The sequence below is a fragment of the Hyla sarda genome, chromosome 6, assembly GCF_029499605.1.
Source record: "Hyla sarda isolate aHylSar1 chromosome 6, aHylSar1.hap1, whole genome shotgun sequence".
In the NCBI taxonomy this organism is placed as follows: Eukaryota; Metazoa; Chordata; class Amphibia; order Anura; family Hylidae; genus Hyla; species Hyla sarda.
This window is the reverse complement of record NC_079194.1, coordinates 157,328,700-157,343,593: the sequence shown is the minus strand read 5'-3', so window position 1 is coordinate 157,343,593 and position 14,894 is coordinate 157,328,700. Positions and strand designations below refer to the sequence as shown.

General features: G+C 41.2%; 1 protein-coding gene across 4 annotated transcripts in view; it reads right to left on the bottom strand.

The window, feature by feature from the left end:
• The window catches only part of LOC130276377 (neural-cadherin-like), a 161,461-nt gene that overhangs the window by 46,394 nt on the left and 100,173 nt on the right, over positions 1–14,894 (bottom strand). For all 4 annotated transcript variants that reach the window (XM_056525644.1, XM_056525645.1, XM_056525646.1 and 1 more), the window contains 7 exons: positions 14,277–14,449; positions 13,149–13,316; positions 11,899–12,148; positions 11,685–11,812; positions 11,302–11,488; positions 5,629–5,772; positions 5,090–5,373 (listed from right to left, as the gene is read on the bottom strand). In XM_056525644.1, the coding sequence (XP_056381619.1) occupies positions 5,090–5,373; positions 5,629–5,772; positions 11,302–11,488; positions 11,685–11,812; positions 11,899–12,148; positions 13,149–13,316; positions 14,277–14,449 (1,334 nt within the window). The remainder of the gene's footprint in view (positions 1–5,089; positions 5,374–5,628; positions 5,773–11,301; positions 11,489–11,684; positions 11,813–11,898; positions 12,149–13,148; positions 13,317–14,276; positions 14,450–14,894) is intronic.

Below are 14,894 nucleotides of genomic sequence, written 5' to 3'. Positions count from 1 at the left end.
CCAGGACCTCATCTACCACGGGGAGGCTGCAAGTTTGCACGGGGAAAACAAAGAGCGAGGGAGGTGAGAGAGGACATCCGTGCAGAGCTCCTCACCTCCATAATGATGTGTGAGGAGGACAGACTGCACTGCACGGGGCTGAGGATTTCTGTGTGTGAAGGAGACACAGACTGCAGGGGAATAAATATCATACTGGGGATGATTTCTATGTGTGAGGGGGGGGAGGGGGACTCCTGAATGACACATGCTGGGAGTTGTAGTTCCTGTTATGTGTGTGTATGCCAGTGTTTCCCAACCAGGGAATGCTGGGAGTAGTAGTTTTGCAACATCTGGAGGCCCCCTGGTTGGGAAACAATGGTGTATGGACTACAACCCCCAGGAGACTAGTGAGATACAATTTAGGTGTTGGTGAACTACAACTCCCAGGAGGCTACTGAGATACAATAGAGGTATTGGTGAACTACAACTCCCAGGAGACTACTAAGATACAATATAGGTGTTGGTGAAGTACAACTCCCAGGAGACTACTAAGATACAATAGAGGTGTTGGTGAACTACAACTCCCAGGAGACTACAGAGATACAATATAGGTGTTGGTGAACTACAACCCCCAGGAGACTACTGAGATACAATAGAGGTGTTGGTGAACTACAACTCCCAGGAGACTTCTAAGATACAATAGAGGTGTTGGTGAACTACAACGCCCAGGAGACTACTGAGATACAATAGAGGTGTTGGTGAACTACAACTCCCAGGAGACTACTAAGATACAATATAGGTGTTGGTGAACTACAACTCCCAGGAGACTACTGAGATACAATATAGGTGTTGGTGAACTACAACCCCCAGGAGACTACTAAGATACAATATAGGTTTTGGTGAACTACAACTTCCAGGAGACTATAGAGATAGAATAGAGGTGTTGGTGAACTACAACTCCCAGGAGACTACTAAGATACAATATAGGTGTTGGTGAACTACAACTCCAGGAGACTACTGAGATACAATATAGGTGTTGGTGAACTACAACCCTCAGGAGACTACTAAGATACAATATAGGTGTTGGTGAACTACAACTTCCAGGAGACTACAGAGATACAATAGAGGTGTTGGTGAACTACAACTCCCAGGAGACTACTAAGATACAATAGAGGTGTTGGTGAACTACAACTCCCAGGAGACTACTAAGATACAATATAGGTGTTGGTGAACTACAACTACCAGGAGACTACAGAGATACAATATAGGTGTTAGTGAACTACAACTCCCAGGAGACTACTAAGATACAATATAGGTGTTGGTGAACTACAACCCCCAGGAGACTACTGAGATACAATATAGGTGTTGGTGAACTACAACTCCCAGGAGGCTACTGAGATACAATAGAGGTGTTGGTGAACTACAACTCCCAGGAGACTACTAAGATACAATAGAGGTGTTGGTGAACTACAACTCCCAGGAGACTACAGAGATACAATAGAGGTGTTGGTGAACTACAACCCCCAGGAGACTACTGAGATACAATATAGGTGTTGGTGAACTACAACTCCCAGGAGACTTCTAAGATACAATAGAGGTGTTGGTGAACTACAACTCCCAGGAGACTACTGAGATACAATAGAGGTGTTGGCGAACTACAAATCCCAGGAGACTACTAAGATGCAATATAGGTGTTGGTGAACTACAACTCCCACGAGACTACAGAGATACAATAGAGGTGTTGGTGAACTACAACTCCCAGGAGACTACTAAGATACAATATAGGTGTTGGTGAACTACAACTCCAGGAGACTACTGAGATACAATATAGGTTTTGGTGAACTACAACTCCCAGGAGACTACTAAGATACAATAGAGGTGTTGGTGAACTACAACTCCCAGGAGACTACTAAGATACAATATAGGTGTTGGTGAACTACAACTACCAGGAGACTACAGAGATACAATATAGGTGTTGGTGAACTACAACTCCCAGGAGACTACTAAGATACAATATAGGTGTTGGTGAACTACAACCCCTAGGAGACTACTGAGATACAATATAGGTGTTGGTGAACTACAACTCCCAGGAGGCTACTGAGATACAATAGAGGTGTTGGTGAACTACAACTCCCAGGAGACTACTAAGATACAATAGAGGTGTTGGTGAACTACAACTCCCAGGAGACTACAGAGATACAATAGAGGTGTTGGTGAACTACAACCCCCAGGAGACTACTGAGATACAATATAGGTGTTGGTGAACTACAACTCCCAGGAGACTTCTAAGATACAATAGAGGTGTTGGTGAACTACAACTCCCAGGAGACTACTGAGATACAATAGAGGTGTTGGTGAACTACAACTTCCAGGAGACTACTAAGATACAATATAGGTGTTGGTGAACTACAACTCCCAGGAGACTACTGAGATACAATAGAGGTGTTGGTGAACTACAACTCCCAGGAGACTACTGAGATACAATATAGGTGTTGGTGAACTACAACTCCCAGGAGACAACTAAGATACAATATAGGTGTTGGTGAACTACAACTCCCAGGAGACTACTGAGATACAATATAGTTGTTGGTGAACTACAACTCCCAGGAGACTACTGAGATACAATAGAGGTGTTGGTGAACTGCAACTCCCAGGAGACAACTAAGATACAATATAGGTGTTGGTGAACTACAACTCCCAGGAGACTACTGAGATGCAATAGAGGTGTTGGTGAACTACAACTGTAGTCTCCTGGGAGTTGTAGTTCACCAACACCTATATTGTATCTTAGTAGTCTCCTGGGAGTTGTAGTTCACCAACACCTATATTGTATCTTAATAGTCTCCTGGGAGTTGTAGTTCACCAACACCTGCATTGTATCTTAGTAGTCTCCTGGGAGTTGTAGTTCACCAACACCTCTATTGTATCTCAGTAGTCTCCTGGGGGTTGTAGTTCATCAACACCTATATTGTATCTTAGTATTCTCCTGGGGGTTGTAGTTCATCAACACCTCTATTGTATCTTAGTAGTCTCCTGGGGGTTGTAGTTCATCAACACCTATATTGTATCTCAGTAGTCTCCTGGGGGTTGTAGTTCACCAACACTTCTATTGTATCTCAGTAGTCTCCTGGGAGTTGTAGTTCACCAACACCTATATTGTATCTTAGTAGTCTCCTGGGAGTTGTAGTTCCCTAACACCTGTATTGTATCTTAGTAGTCTCCTGGGAGTTGTAGTTCACCAACACCTATATTGTATCTTAGTAGTCTCCTGGGAGTTGTAGTTCACCAACACCTCTATTGTATCTCAACAGTCTCCTGGGGGTTGTAGTTCATCAACACCTATATTGTATCTTAGTAGTTTCCTGGGGGTTGTAGGTCATCAACACCTATATTGTATCTCAGTAGTCTCGTGGGGGTTGTAGGTCATCAACACCTATATTGTATCTCAGTAGTCTCCTGGGGGTTGTAGTTCATCAACACCTATATTATATCTCAGTAGTCTCCTGGGTGTTGTAGTTCACCAACACTTCTATTATATCTCAGTAGTCTCCTGGGAGTTGTAGTTCACCAACACCTATTTTGTATCTTAGTAGTCTCCTGGGAGTTTTAGTTCACCAACACCTATATTGTATCTTAGTAGTCTCCTGGGAGTTGTAGTTCACCAACACCTATATTGTATCTTAGTAGTTTCCTGAGGGTTGTAGTTCATCAACACCTATATTGTATCTCAGTAGTTAGTCTCCTGGGGGTTGTAGTCTATACACCAGTGTTTTCACCGGCATACACACACATAACAGGGACTACAACTCCCAGCATGTGTCATTTAGGAGTCCCCCCCCCCCCACACACACATAGAAATCATCCCCAGTATGATATTTATTCCCCTGCAGTCTGTCCTCCTCACACACAGAAATCCTCAGCCCCGTGCAGTGCAGTCTGTCCTCCTCAAACATCATTATGGAGGTTAGGAGCTCTGCACGGACGTCCTCTATCCCCTCCCCCGCTCTGTGTTTTCCCCGTGCAAACTTGCAGCCTCCCCGTGGTAGATGAGGTCCTGGGGAGACAGAGAAGGGGGAAGGGATGGAGCTATGTACGGGGGATGGAGCTGTGTACCGAGCTGTGTGCGGGGGATGGAGCTGTGTATGGAGCTGTGTACAGAGCTGTATACGTCCCCGCTCTCCCCCTGCTTCTTGTGTAATGTAAGAGCGGGGGGTGTGAAGTGAGATTTCCGAACCCAAGGGGCGTGGCTTATGTACTGCAGACTTGCGATCTCGGCCTCTGCCCTCGCTCCTCCCTGCTCTAGATTCGGAAAACTTCGGAGAGCGAAGGGGAGGAGGGAGAGCAGCAGCTAACAGGAAGCTGGCGCAGGGAGTCATGGGAAATGTAGTCTTTATGACATGGCTGCTTACTGCTACAGGTGGCAATTACAAGAGAATGGCTGGGCCAAATTTGACAAATGAGGTATCGTTGGAAAGGTCTTTGAAAGAGCTATCAGATGAGGTAAACTTTTTTTTTAATGTATGAGCACTGCAGATGTCCTTTAAGGTGGCCTGATGCATAAGATAAAAGAACTGTAAGTTCATAGATGAACAACTTTTAAACAATCGTCTGATGAACAATTAATTAACAGACACATTTCAAAAAATTGTTCATGATCTTTTATTGACAAAAGCTTTTTCATCTAACTGTTGCCCTAAAATTTCAAATGTGCCCAACTTCCTTTCAGACAATAACAGTCTGTCATCAGTTGGCTAAAACAAATTTTTTATTAAAATCGTTCACTTTTATCAACATTCATTTATGGTGTATGGACAACTTAAGTCACTTGGTAGTATGGCAGATTGTAGGGCCCTTCCCAGGCTTAGGACTCTAGTTTGACTGCATATCCCCCACCCCTGGTAGGCTTCTGGGGTGAGATTTATCAAAAACTGTTCAGAGGAAAGGTTGACCAGTTGCAATCAGATTGCTTCTTTCATTTTGAAAAGGGCCTCTGAAAAATGAAAGAAGCGATCTGATTGGTTTCTATGAGCGACTGGTCAACTTTTCTTCTACACAACGTGTCAACGTTGTGATTAATATGCTACCTTTAAGAGAGAATGTGTGCACTTACCTGAAGAACAAACACTGGTAAATCAGACAGCTGCTCGGTCACACTTCCTCTGTATTCATTCAGTGAGAAAACTGGTGGTTCGTCATTTTTGTTTAACACATTGATGGTCACTGTGGCAAAGTCTTCCCATTTACCATCTGATGCCAGCAGGGTGAGCACATAGACCTTAACTTCTTCATAATCTAGTGGGTGGACAATTAAGATAGCTCCAGTCTCTGGGTTCAGATCTATCACGCCTCCAATGTTTCCGGCTGTGATCTGATAACGGATATTGGCATTCATTCCTTCAAAAGAAAATAGATTTGTAAAAGCAAAATAAATTTAAAGTTATAGAGACATCTCTGAATCTTTAGGTACAATTTGGGGGCCAGACCCTTGGATTTAGGGTTTTAGATCTGGGGTGGGCTATATAGTGTTATCCATGCATTCATCAGAAGGTCAGGGGCTGAGCAATAACAACATGGCAATCGTTTTCAACATGACAATATCAGGTGAAGTTAGCCTATGAAAAACTTTTTTTTTTTAACTTTGTTCTTTACCTTCATCTGGGTCATTGGCACTAACAATGACCACCACAGACCCAACATCCTGATCTTCATCCACGCTTACAAAGTAGGCTCGTCGAGTAAATGATGGCTGGTTATCATTGACATCGATGATAAAAATGCGCACGTAGGCAGTGTCTAGAGAGAAAGGAAATTAAAATGCTTGAATGAGCCATTTCTGTCAGCTACAATTCCTTAGCCTGTCGGGGCGAGCGTTAAATGAAAACTAATATGCAGACGATACAGGAACCAACCCGCGGGGCTGGCAACAATTTATACAAGCACATTATTCCGAATCTCTTGAAGATGAAATGAATGTCAGCACCAATTCTTCTCAACAGATAACACAGGAATAATTGATTTCTGATGTCAGTGGCGTTGATAGTTAGGGTCTCCTTCCCCAATGCGACCATTTAGTTGGTAGTGTCTATCCTTTCAGCCATTACAGACAGACAGAGATTCATCTCAACATCATTCATTATATATTCACACTGTTTGTTTAGCCTGCAGCCCTGCATGGTCCACATTTACTGTGCTGTCTGCACATATATATTCTCTTATTAGGTTTATTATTATAGGAATGCAACTTGCCATACATACCATTTTAAAGAATCTTTTTTATAATATAGGGTACATTAAGCGTTATTTTCAGGGGATTGCTTTGCTATTTTGCTGCCTCGGGCTACAGAATTACCGAGTCTCTTCTCATTTCTGTACACGAACTACAGATAACCATTAGAACATGAGCTGCATACACACACAACAAAGCACACTTTCCCATTTAAAATAGATGCAGATTTAAAAGGGTCTGAGCTAAAATTTTTCTGATACAGAGCTCCAAATCCGCTGCATATACACAGTGGTCATTTAATTCTGCCTATTGCTATCACTTGGAGGAATTTAGCGAATGCTAGTAGTAAATTGAAATCAATAACATATACAGTAGTAAGAACCCCCACTTGGAATTCTACATGAGAGAAGAGGTATAATAAGGGTACCTTGACAAAGGAATGCCAAAACACGTCGGTTTTTAATGAATGGTTCGTCTTTGAACAATTTTTTAATGTATGTGGATTCTAAGCTAATTTTATACATCATTTTGCCATACTTCGAAATGCTGGATTGTTGTTTTCCCAAGAGTGTCTCTCGGTGAAAAATTCCTTTCCAGATTATATTAAGGGTATGTTCACGCTACAGAATCTCCGCCTGCAGATGTTCTGGGCAAAGAATCCATCTGCAGAGGGCCCTGTGGAAATCCACTGGTGTTAGGACAAAAACAGCATTGCAGTCTGCATGGATTTCCACCAAAAGAATGAACATGTTCTGGAATTTTAATTCAAATTTTAAATTCTGCAGCGTGCACTTTTACAAGCGGAATTACTATGCTTGGACACACCCTAAGCACAGAATGTTAGACCTAAAATAGCATAGTGAACATTCACTTTATTTATTGTAGAAACACTTACTTACAAGGATTCTAGCTAGTTACATCTGGTTAAATCAGGATAGAAATACATCTTATTATTTTATTAAGAAAATGATGTGACTAGCAAGACCAAATAATGGATATTAAATAAAATTAGCGATTATAATCTAGCAAAACTGTAATATTGTATTTTTTCCCATGTGCACTTGATCAGCATGGAAAACAACTATTTCTACCTAGAAACCATCAAAAAGCAGGCTATCTGGTGTTCACAGATCTCTTATTTACTTGTGTAACTGCCTAAGACTACTCACCAACACGTTTAATGGAAACATATTAACCTGTAAACATCTAAATATACTTATTAACATATGCAAGTACTAGGTATTCTTATTTAAAGAAGTAATCCGGCCCCACAAAATCTGCCAATCCTCCACTGCATCTGTCTCAACCCTGTTCTTATCATCGATGTACCGCTTCAGCCGTTGATAGGCTGAGCGCGGTGTGATGATCCGTGCACACGGAAGAAGGAAGAAGACCGGATCAGAGGACCGAACAGCTGTAGCGGCACTGCGGGGGAATGGAGGAAGGTGAGTTAAAGGGGTATTCCAGGCAAAATCTTTTTTTATATATATATCAACTGGCTCCGGAAAGTTAAACTAAATTGTAAATTAAAATTCGAGTAGAATACAGACATAGCGCACATCTACATCTTGATATTATGCTGAGAAGCAATCAGATCATTATACAAGATTTTAGATGTGCACCATGTCTGTTTTTCTAACCGAATTCACACTGTGATTTCTATCCCCTCCATTTATTTATTTATTTTTTTGAACACGTGCTGCACTCTTCCCCACCCCCTCAGCCCAAACCTATATAAGTAGTAGTTAGCTACACCTGGGCCATTTCTTTCCTAGCAGCCTCCCAGTCTGACTGGGAGAGCACGGTAAGTGAGCTATTACACCTTGTTCACACTGGTGTGGTGCTGTGCGGTGTCCGTTGCTGCCGTGGCGCCGTGTCTGCGGGGGGGTGCGGCCCATAGACTGGTTTGAGTGGCATTGGGGCCGCTCTGCCAGTGGGTCGTTCCCCCCCTGTGGGCATTGGTGTCGCGGCGGTGGTGGTCGCCGCCCGGTGCTGCGCCATTTTATGCTAGGGACGTTAGGGACCCACTCTGGATAGATGGCCTTGACGTGGCGAGTGGGCTTGTACTTTTTGATCAAAAATGTATACTAACAACCTGTTAGTTTTTGATATTATGCTGAGAAGCAATCAGATCATTATACAAGATTGTAGATGTGCACCATGTCTGTTTTTCTAACCGAATTTAAATTGTAAATTACTTCTATTAAAAAATCTTAATCCTTCCAATAGTTATTAGCTTCTGAAGTTTTCTGTCTAACTGCTCAATGATGATGTCACGTCCTGGGAGCTGTGCATGATGGGAGAATATCCCCAAAGGAACTGCACATCTCCCGGGACGTGAGTCATCAGAGAGCAGTTAGACAGAAAACAACTCAACTTCAGAAGCTAATAACTATTGGAAGCATTAAGATTTTTTTAAAAGAAGTAATTTACATCGGTAGCCACCTAATCTGCTCAACAAAGTCTACCTGTCCTGGTGCTGGGAGAGAACATGTGCTTACTGCTACTACTACTGTTAGCAAGTGTTCTGTCCTGGTAAAGGAGTGCTAAGACAGGGAGGGCAGACTATACAAGACAGCAGACTTTGCTGAGCAGAGGATGTGGCTGCCAGTATTTACAGAGGAGGAGACTAGAAAGCTTTCTACTTGATAACTATTAGCAATAGCCTCTTCTCAGCCAGCTATAGCAACAGCTAGGAGCATTGGGGGGAGTGAGGTCTGCACACCACTCTAACCAGAGCTGACATTAGGGGGGTACAGCCAGTAGTATACACAAATAGTATACACAATATACATACAGGAGCGTAGCCATACGATATAGGCCGCGTGATGATGTCATTTCATCATGCGGCCTGCCAGAGAAGTCCTGCTCCACTTTGAGGGATCCTGAGCTCGGCCTTAGTGCTGGATTGGCAGAAAGGTGAGTGGGTTTTATTATTTATTTTTTAGAGGCCCTTCTGGGGGCACTACCTAGTGGAGGCATTACCTACCTAGGGGCCTTACTTTCCTGTAGCATGACTTATATGGGGGCACTTTCTACTGGGGCATTACCTACCTGGGGGGCACTTTCTTTTGGGCCTTACCTACCTTTGTGCACTAACTACTGGGAGCATTGCCTACATGGGGGCACTATCTACAGGCCAGGCCCCTACCTACTGGTAGCATTTCCTACAACCTACCTGGGAGCATTAAATACTACCTACTGGGGGGCATTACCTCCTACCTACCTACTGTGGGTATAGCTTACCACAGAGCATTACTGGGGGCATTACCTTCCTACCTAGTGGGGCATTGATGACCTACTGGGGGCTTTTACCCTATAGGGTGGATTCTTTATCTACATTTGCGGGTCATTACTTAATAGGGGAGGGGAAATTACCTTCCCAACATCAACCAATCCCCCCCCCCCCCCCCACACACTTACTTACTCCTTCATTCTATGCAGGGCACCAAGGGGGGCATTACTTGGGGCTCAGAGGGATAGGAACAGGTGTGGAATGTGCTGAAAAAGTGTTGAGCCTAATATGTTTGTTGCCTGGCTGATTTTGTGGAGATGAGTCATGTTTGGAAGAAGACTTCATGACGGTCTGAGCTAGATGGAGAAGAAATGGAAAGAGAACGACTCCAAGAAGACGCCTCCTGTAAGTCAGTGGATGTAACTGCACTGTAATCACTTATACCATCTGCAGGGCCTGTGTAGAGCTTAGGTCATCACTATATGGGCTTTGTATGGGGGGGGGGATATATATTGGTCTATGTTCAGTTATTTTAATTCATGTGGTGGTAATGGTAGTGGCCATAGTGCAGTGATATTTTTCTCCCTTGTGTACCGGTATTATTATTGATAGCATTAGTCTCAGTATACAGGATTTGGTGAGTAACAGTAGGATGGTAATATGTATCCAAAAATATTTCCTCCTTATATTGGTATTGTTTGTAATATTGGTCAGTATAAAGGATTTGGTCAGTAACATAATGATGGTAATATATATGGTGATAATATTTCCTCTGTGTATACTGGTATTATTTGTAATATAGGTCAGTATACAGGATTTGGTAAGTAACAGTATAATGGTAATATGTATGGTGATAATATTGCTTTTTGTATACTGGTGTTAATTTTAAAATTGGTCAATATACAGGGTTTGGTCAGTAACAGTATGGTGGTAATATATATGGTCATTAATATTACCACCTTGCTACGGCTGGCGCTGCCGCTAGACAAATTAGTGAGCCGCCTAGAGCACACTACTGCCAAGGGCACAGCCGGTCATTTCCCACAGGGAACAAAAAAGGGATGCTGTATTGCTAATGCTTTTAACTGATAAGGATACAGCCCATTTTAGCCTTAAGGACCAGGCCAATTTTCATTTTTGCAGTTTCCTTTTTTCCTTCTCTCTTTCAAAATCCATAACAATATTCTTTCACCTACAGACCCATATGAGAGCTTGTTTTTTGCGCAATCAATTGTACTTTGTAATAACATCTTCAACTTTACCATGAAATGTACAGCAAAACCAAAAAAATTATTATTTACAGAAATGTAAAAAACTACATTGATAAGAATTGTTTTTTGGGGCGGGGGGGGGGGGGGGGTTGTTTTACTCAGTGCACTTTATGGTAAAAATAATTCATTATCTTTATTCTGTAAGTCAACGCAATGTATACTGGGTTTATTGATATTTTTGGATGGAGTATACAGGATTTGATCAGTAACCGTAGGATGGGGATATGCATGGTGATAATATTTATCATGTGTACTGGTATTATTGGTAATACTGGACAGTATGCAGGATTTGGTCTGTAACAGTAGGATGGTAATAAGTATTGTGATAATATTTCTGCCCACCTTCCTGATTGGACTAAAAGGCTTTTGCTTTTCTTGTGCTGTGTTTTAAAAAAAAAAAATATATATATATATATATATATATATATACATATATTTTTTTTTTTTTTTTTTTTTACAAATGATGGAAGATAACAGGTGGGCAACAGGGGGAAGGTCCCATGCCTTGAGCTGTGTAAGGGACCTCACAATTTCTGATGGCAGCCATGACTCTGAGTGTGGCCCTTCAGTCATGCACTAGTTCCCCTTACCAGAATTGGGTTGCCCATGTTTTCCAGGTCTGGCGGACTCTGACCCATCAGATGATTTCACTTCGAGCAGGTATGAAGTCTTCTCCTCTCTGTCAAACACTGCTGCAGTATAGATGCTACCTGTCTGGGGGTCTATGTGGAAAAGAGCATGATCCCCACTGCGATCTTCTAAAATAGAATAGGTGATCTGGAGGATAGGTAAAGAGAATTTATATTTCTTTATGATAAAGTAATCACCATCAATCTAAATACATAATATGACAATCTTAACATCCATCCTGCTCTGTGTTGCTTGGTATTTGGAACAGTCATAGAGTGAGGATAGGGGATTCTTAAATGGATATGACCATTATATAAAATCTAGGAATTTCTTTTATATTTACCTTTCCATTTAGACCTAAGTCTTGGTCCGAAGCAGACACCTGAAGGACAAAGGTTCCTAGATCAAGTCCTTCAGTCACTGACGCCTCATATATGGATGAGCTAAAGAAGGGAACGTTGTCATTCACATCTGGAAGTCCAACAAATTATGTCAGTGGCTAAACTATAACAGCCAATATTAAATTACTACTATACACTGAATTACCACAGCTTTACCTGTGACATTAATAAACACTGTAGTGAATGCTGCTAAAGGGACTGGAGCAACATTCTGAGCACGGATTTTCAGGATAAAGTTCTTGGTTGTTTCAAAGTCCAAGTTCTCTGCAACCAGCACAGACGCAGAACCATCTTCCCGATTCACTGTCAGGTAAAAACGTATGGGCATGTTGCTCTCAGGTACCAGTCCTTCCTCCAAATTGTATGTAACTCGAGGGTCTCCAAGGAGGGAGGTGGCCTTAACTGTCTGTGTGAATATGACATTTATTGGAACATCAGTAACATCTATTCAAGAACACTATAGTAAATCTTAACCTATCCAGAAATGGCTAATAACAGGCAGCAATATACAGTATTTGATTTAACTGGACAGCAAAAGGAAAGAAAATAAACCGGAGGATGTTGTCTCACTAAAGACTGTGTTCTGCCCTAGTTATTGTTAAACAGGAAAAATGAACCCTACATAATGTTACTCATCTAATGTTATTCAACTATGGCCTGATAATATGAGTGAAAAAATTGTGAAAAATAAACAGAAAATAGAGCATAAATTATGTTTTCTGTGTTCCTGTTAAATGACACAGCTTCGTATCCTTGTCTATATACAAGTAAATGCAGCCCTACTTACTTTTGAAAGAAGACAAAAAATACTGCATAATTCAAAATAAAATGTTAAATGTAACATTAGAAGCCTGGAAGCCTGTGTTGCGAACAACATTTAAGTCATTTGTTATACTGCTGCTGTGTTTCTCATGCATTAAAGTATGCATAAAATTTGCACTCACAGAGAGGTGAGAATTTAGTGACACATATTGTGCAGTGAACATTCTGAGTTATAAGTAAGCAAATAAAATATCCATTTAGAATTGAAAATTCTATGTATTGAATGTCTTCCATGGGCTGCTCCAAATGACAGGGGTATGCTCAGGTCCTGTGATTGGTAGGGCAATATGGCTGTTTAGTCTCCTGCATTTTGGTCATTTGGTCATATGTATAAAGCAGGGATAACTTTCCCAATGTAATCATTAATTGATTAACCAGATTTTTGTCTTTTGTTTGAAACGCTTGTGCTCTTTAAAGGCTTGGTCCATTGATTGTCCTGTCAAATGACACATTTTGCATTTTATGCAAAGATCAAACACAACCAGGTCACCAATTACCAATCAAGGTGTTGGTCATGGCTTCAAATCCTTTTTAAGTAACATTGGTCACTGCAATATGATCTTCATTTATTTAGTATATCATACCACAATAGGTGTATCTCTCAATGTATTCTCAGGAATGACAATTTCATATCTATCCTTTTCCCATATTGGTGGCTGATTCTGGGCATCAGTGACTCGAATGGCGACCTCAACTCTTGAGCTCCTGTTTCCACCATCTGTCACAATCACTTCTTGGGTTATGAAGGACTTCTAGAGGGTTAAAGGAAGATCGAGCTGTAGTATAGATAACCAACAAGTTCAAAAAATAATTTTTCCTTTGATTATTTTATTTGAAATAAGCTACATTTATGGACCTTGGGGATTAGAGACCCTAATGTCCCAAGATAACCTTCTCAACACTTTTGGGTTGGTCGTGCAGAATCCAAAATGCCTCCACTTGTTGTGTTTGGGGTTTTAACATTCATATTCCTAACATCTGCCTTCTTTTTGTAGTGCCAACTTCAATTCCAGATGTTCCTGTCTAGCTGTAGAGATGTTGGATTATAAAAAAAATTAAACATGACACTTTGACAGAGCCTCCTGACTGTCCGCAAATCTCAGAAGTCACATGGTCCTTAGGCCACCAGCTGTGAGATCTTAAAATGTCCACCAAAGTTATAGCAAACCCATCAGCTACAGGAATAGAGGAATGGAATAGACATCTTCATCTGTCTCAAGAGCTAATGGTCATCTCATGCATCAGAGAAAATTTCAACAGGGCATGTGGAAAAGCACATGCATGCCTTAGGCTATTGTTCCTATAAGAAATATATCTGCATATTGTAATTTACAAAAACTAAACCTTCCCCTTTACTAACTTATGTTCTGAATTTATACTGTATAGTATTAGTAATATTCATAAGGTATGTCTGACAGTAAACAAATAATTTTCCTAAAATTTATGGAATGACTATTCAGCCAATAGAGTCACGAAGGATCTATGAAGCATTGCGTACTAAGGTTAAGAAGCTAGAGAAGTCATCACATCCATAGTAGGAACATCAGTTGAGTGACAGAAGTTATGTCCCAGGGCTTCATCACTTGCAAATAAAAGATTACATCTCCATGAGCCTTTTAGATGTTAAAACTTAAAGCACTACACATTTCCCTTGACTGCTTTGTCACCCATACTCAGCAATGTATCATTGTTCCTTAAGGACAACCACGTACCCTTGGCAAAAGTTGGCTGACATACAGCCACCCTGTTGTGCTGTTGATCTGAAACACAGTTGATTCGTCGTCTGCCACTGAGTAATAAAGGGCTGCATTTAGGCCATAATCTTCATCATGAGCTGCAATGCGCAGGAAACTGGTGCCTACAGGTGTGTCCTCCTTTAGGAAATCTAGAATGAAATTATATATTCCACGGTCTTTTTTTAATACACAGTAATGCTTATAGAAAATGTAATATGGTCAGGCTATACAACATTGGTCTTTTAGTAACCAAAAATTACATAAATAAGCGATATCTCTAGTTTTATAAGGGTGTTTTTTTTAAAATTGAAAGCAGTAATCCAAATATGAAGAAAAAAAAGGAACAGACAGGAGGCACCATGTGGCATTATACGTTTATATTAGGGTCAGCATAGTTTAATAATGTAATCGCCCAGGAGATGCCTGCATTCAACCTGCAATTCAGCATGGAGGCAGTTCAGTCTTCAGAGTAGAAGAAATTGTTTCTGAGGAATTCAAAAGAGAGCGGATGCTGTGCAGGCACTAACCCGCAGATAAGAACAGGACAGGAGTTTTTAATAATAACACTTTTATTGTGAATGGACAACGCATTCT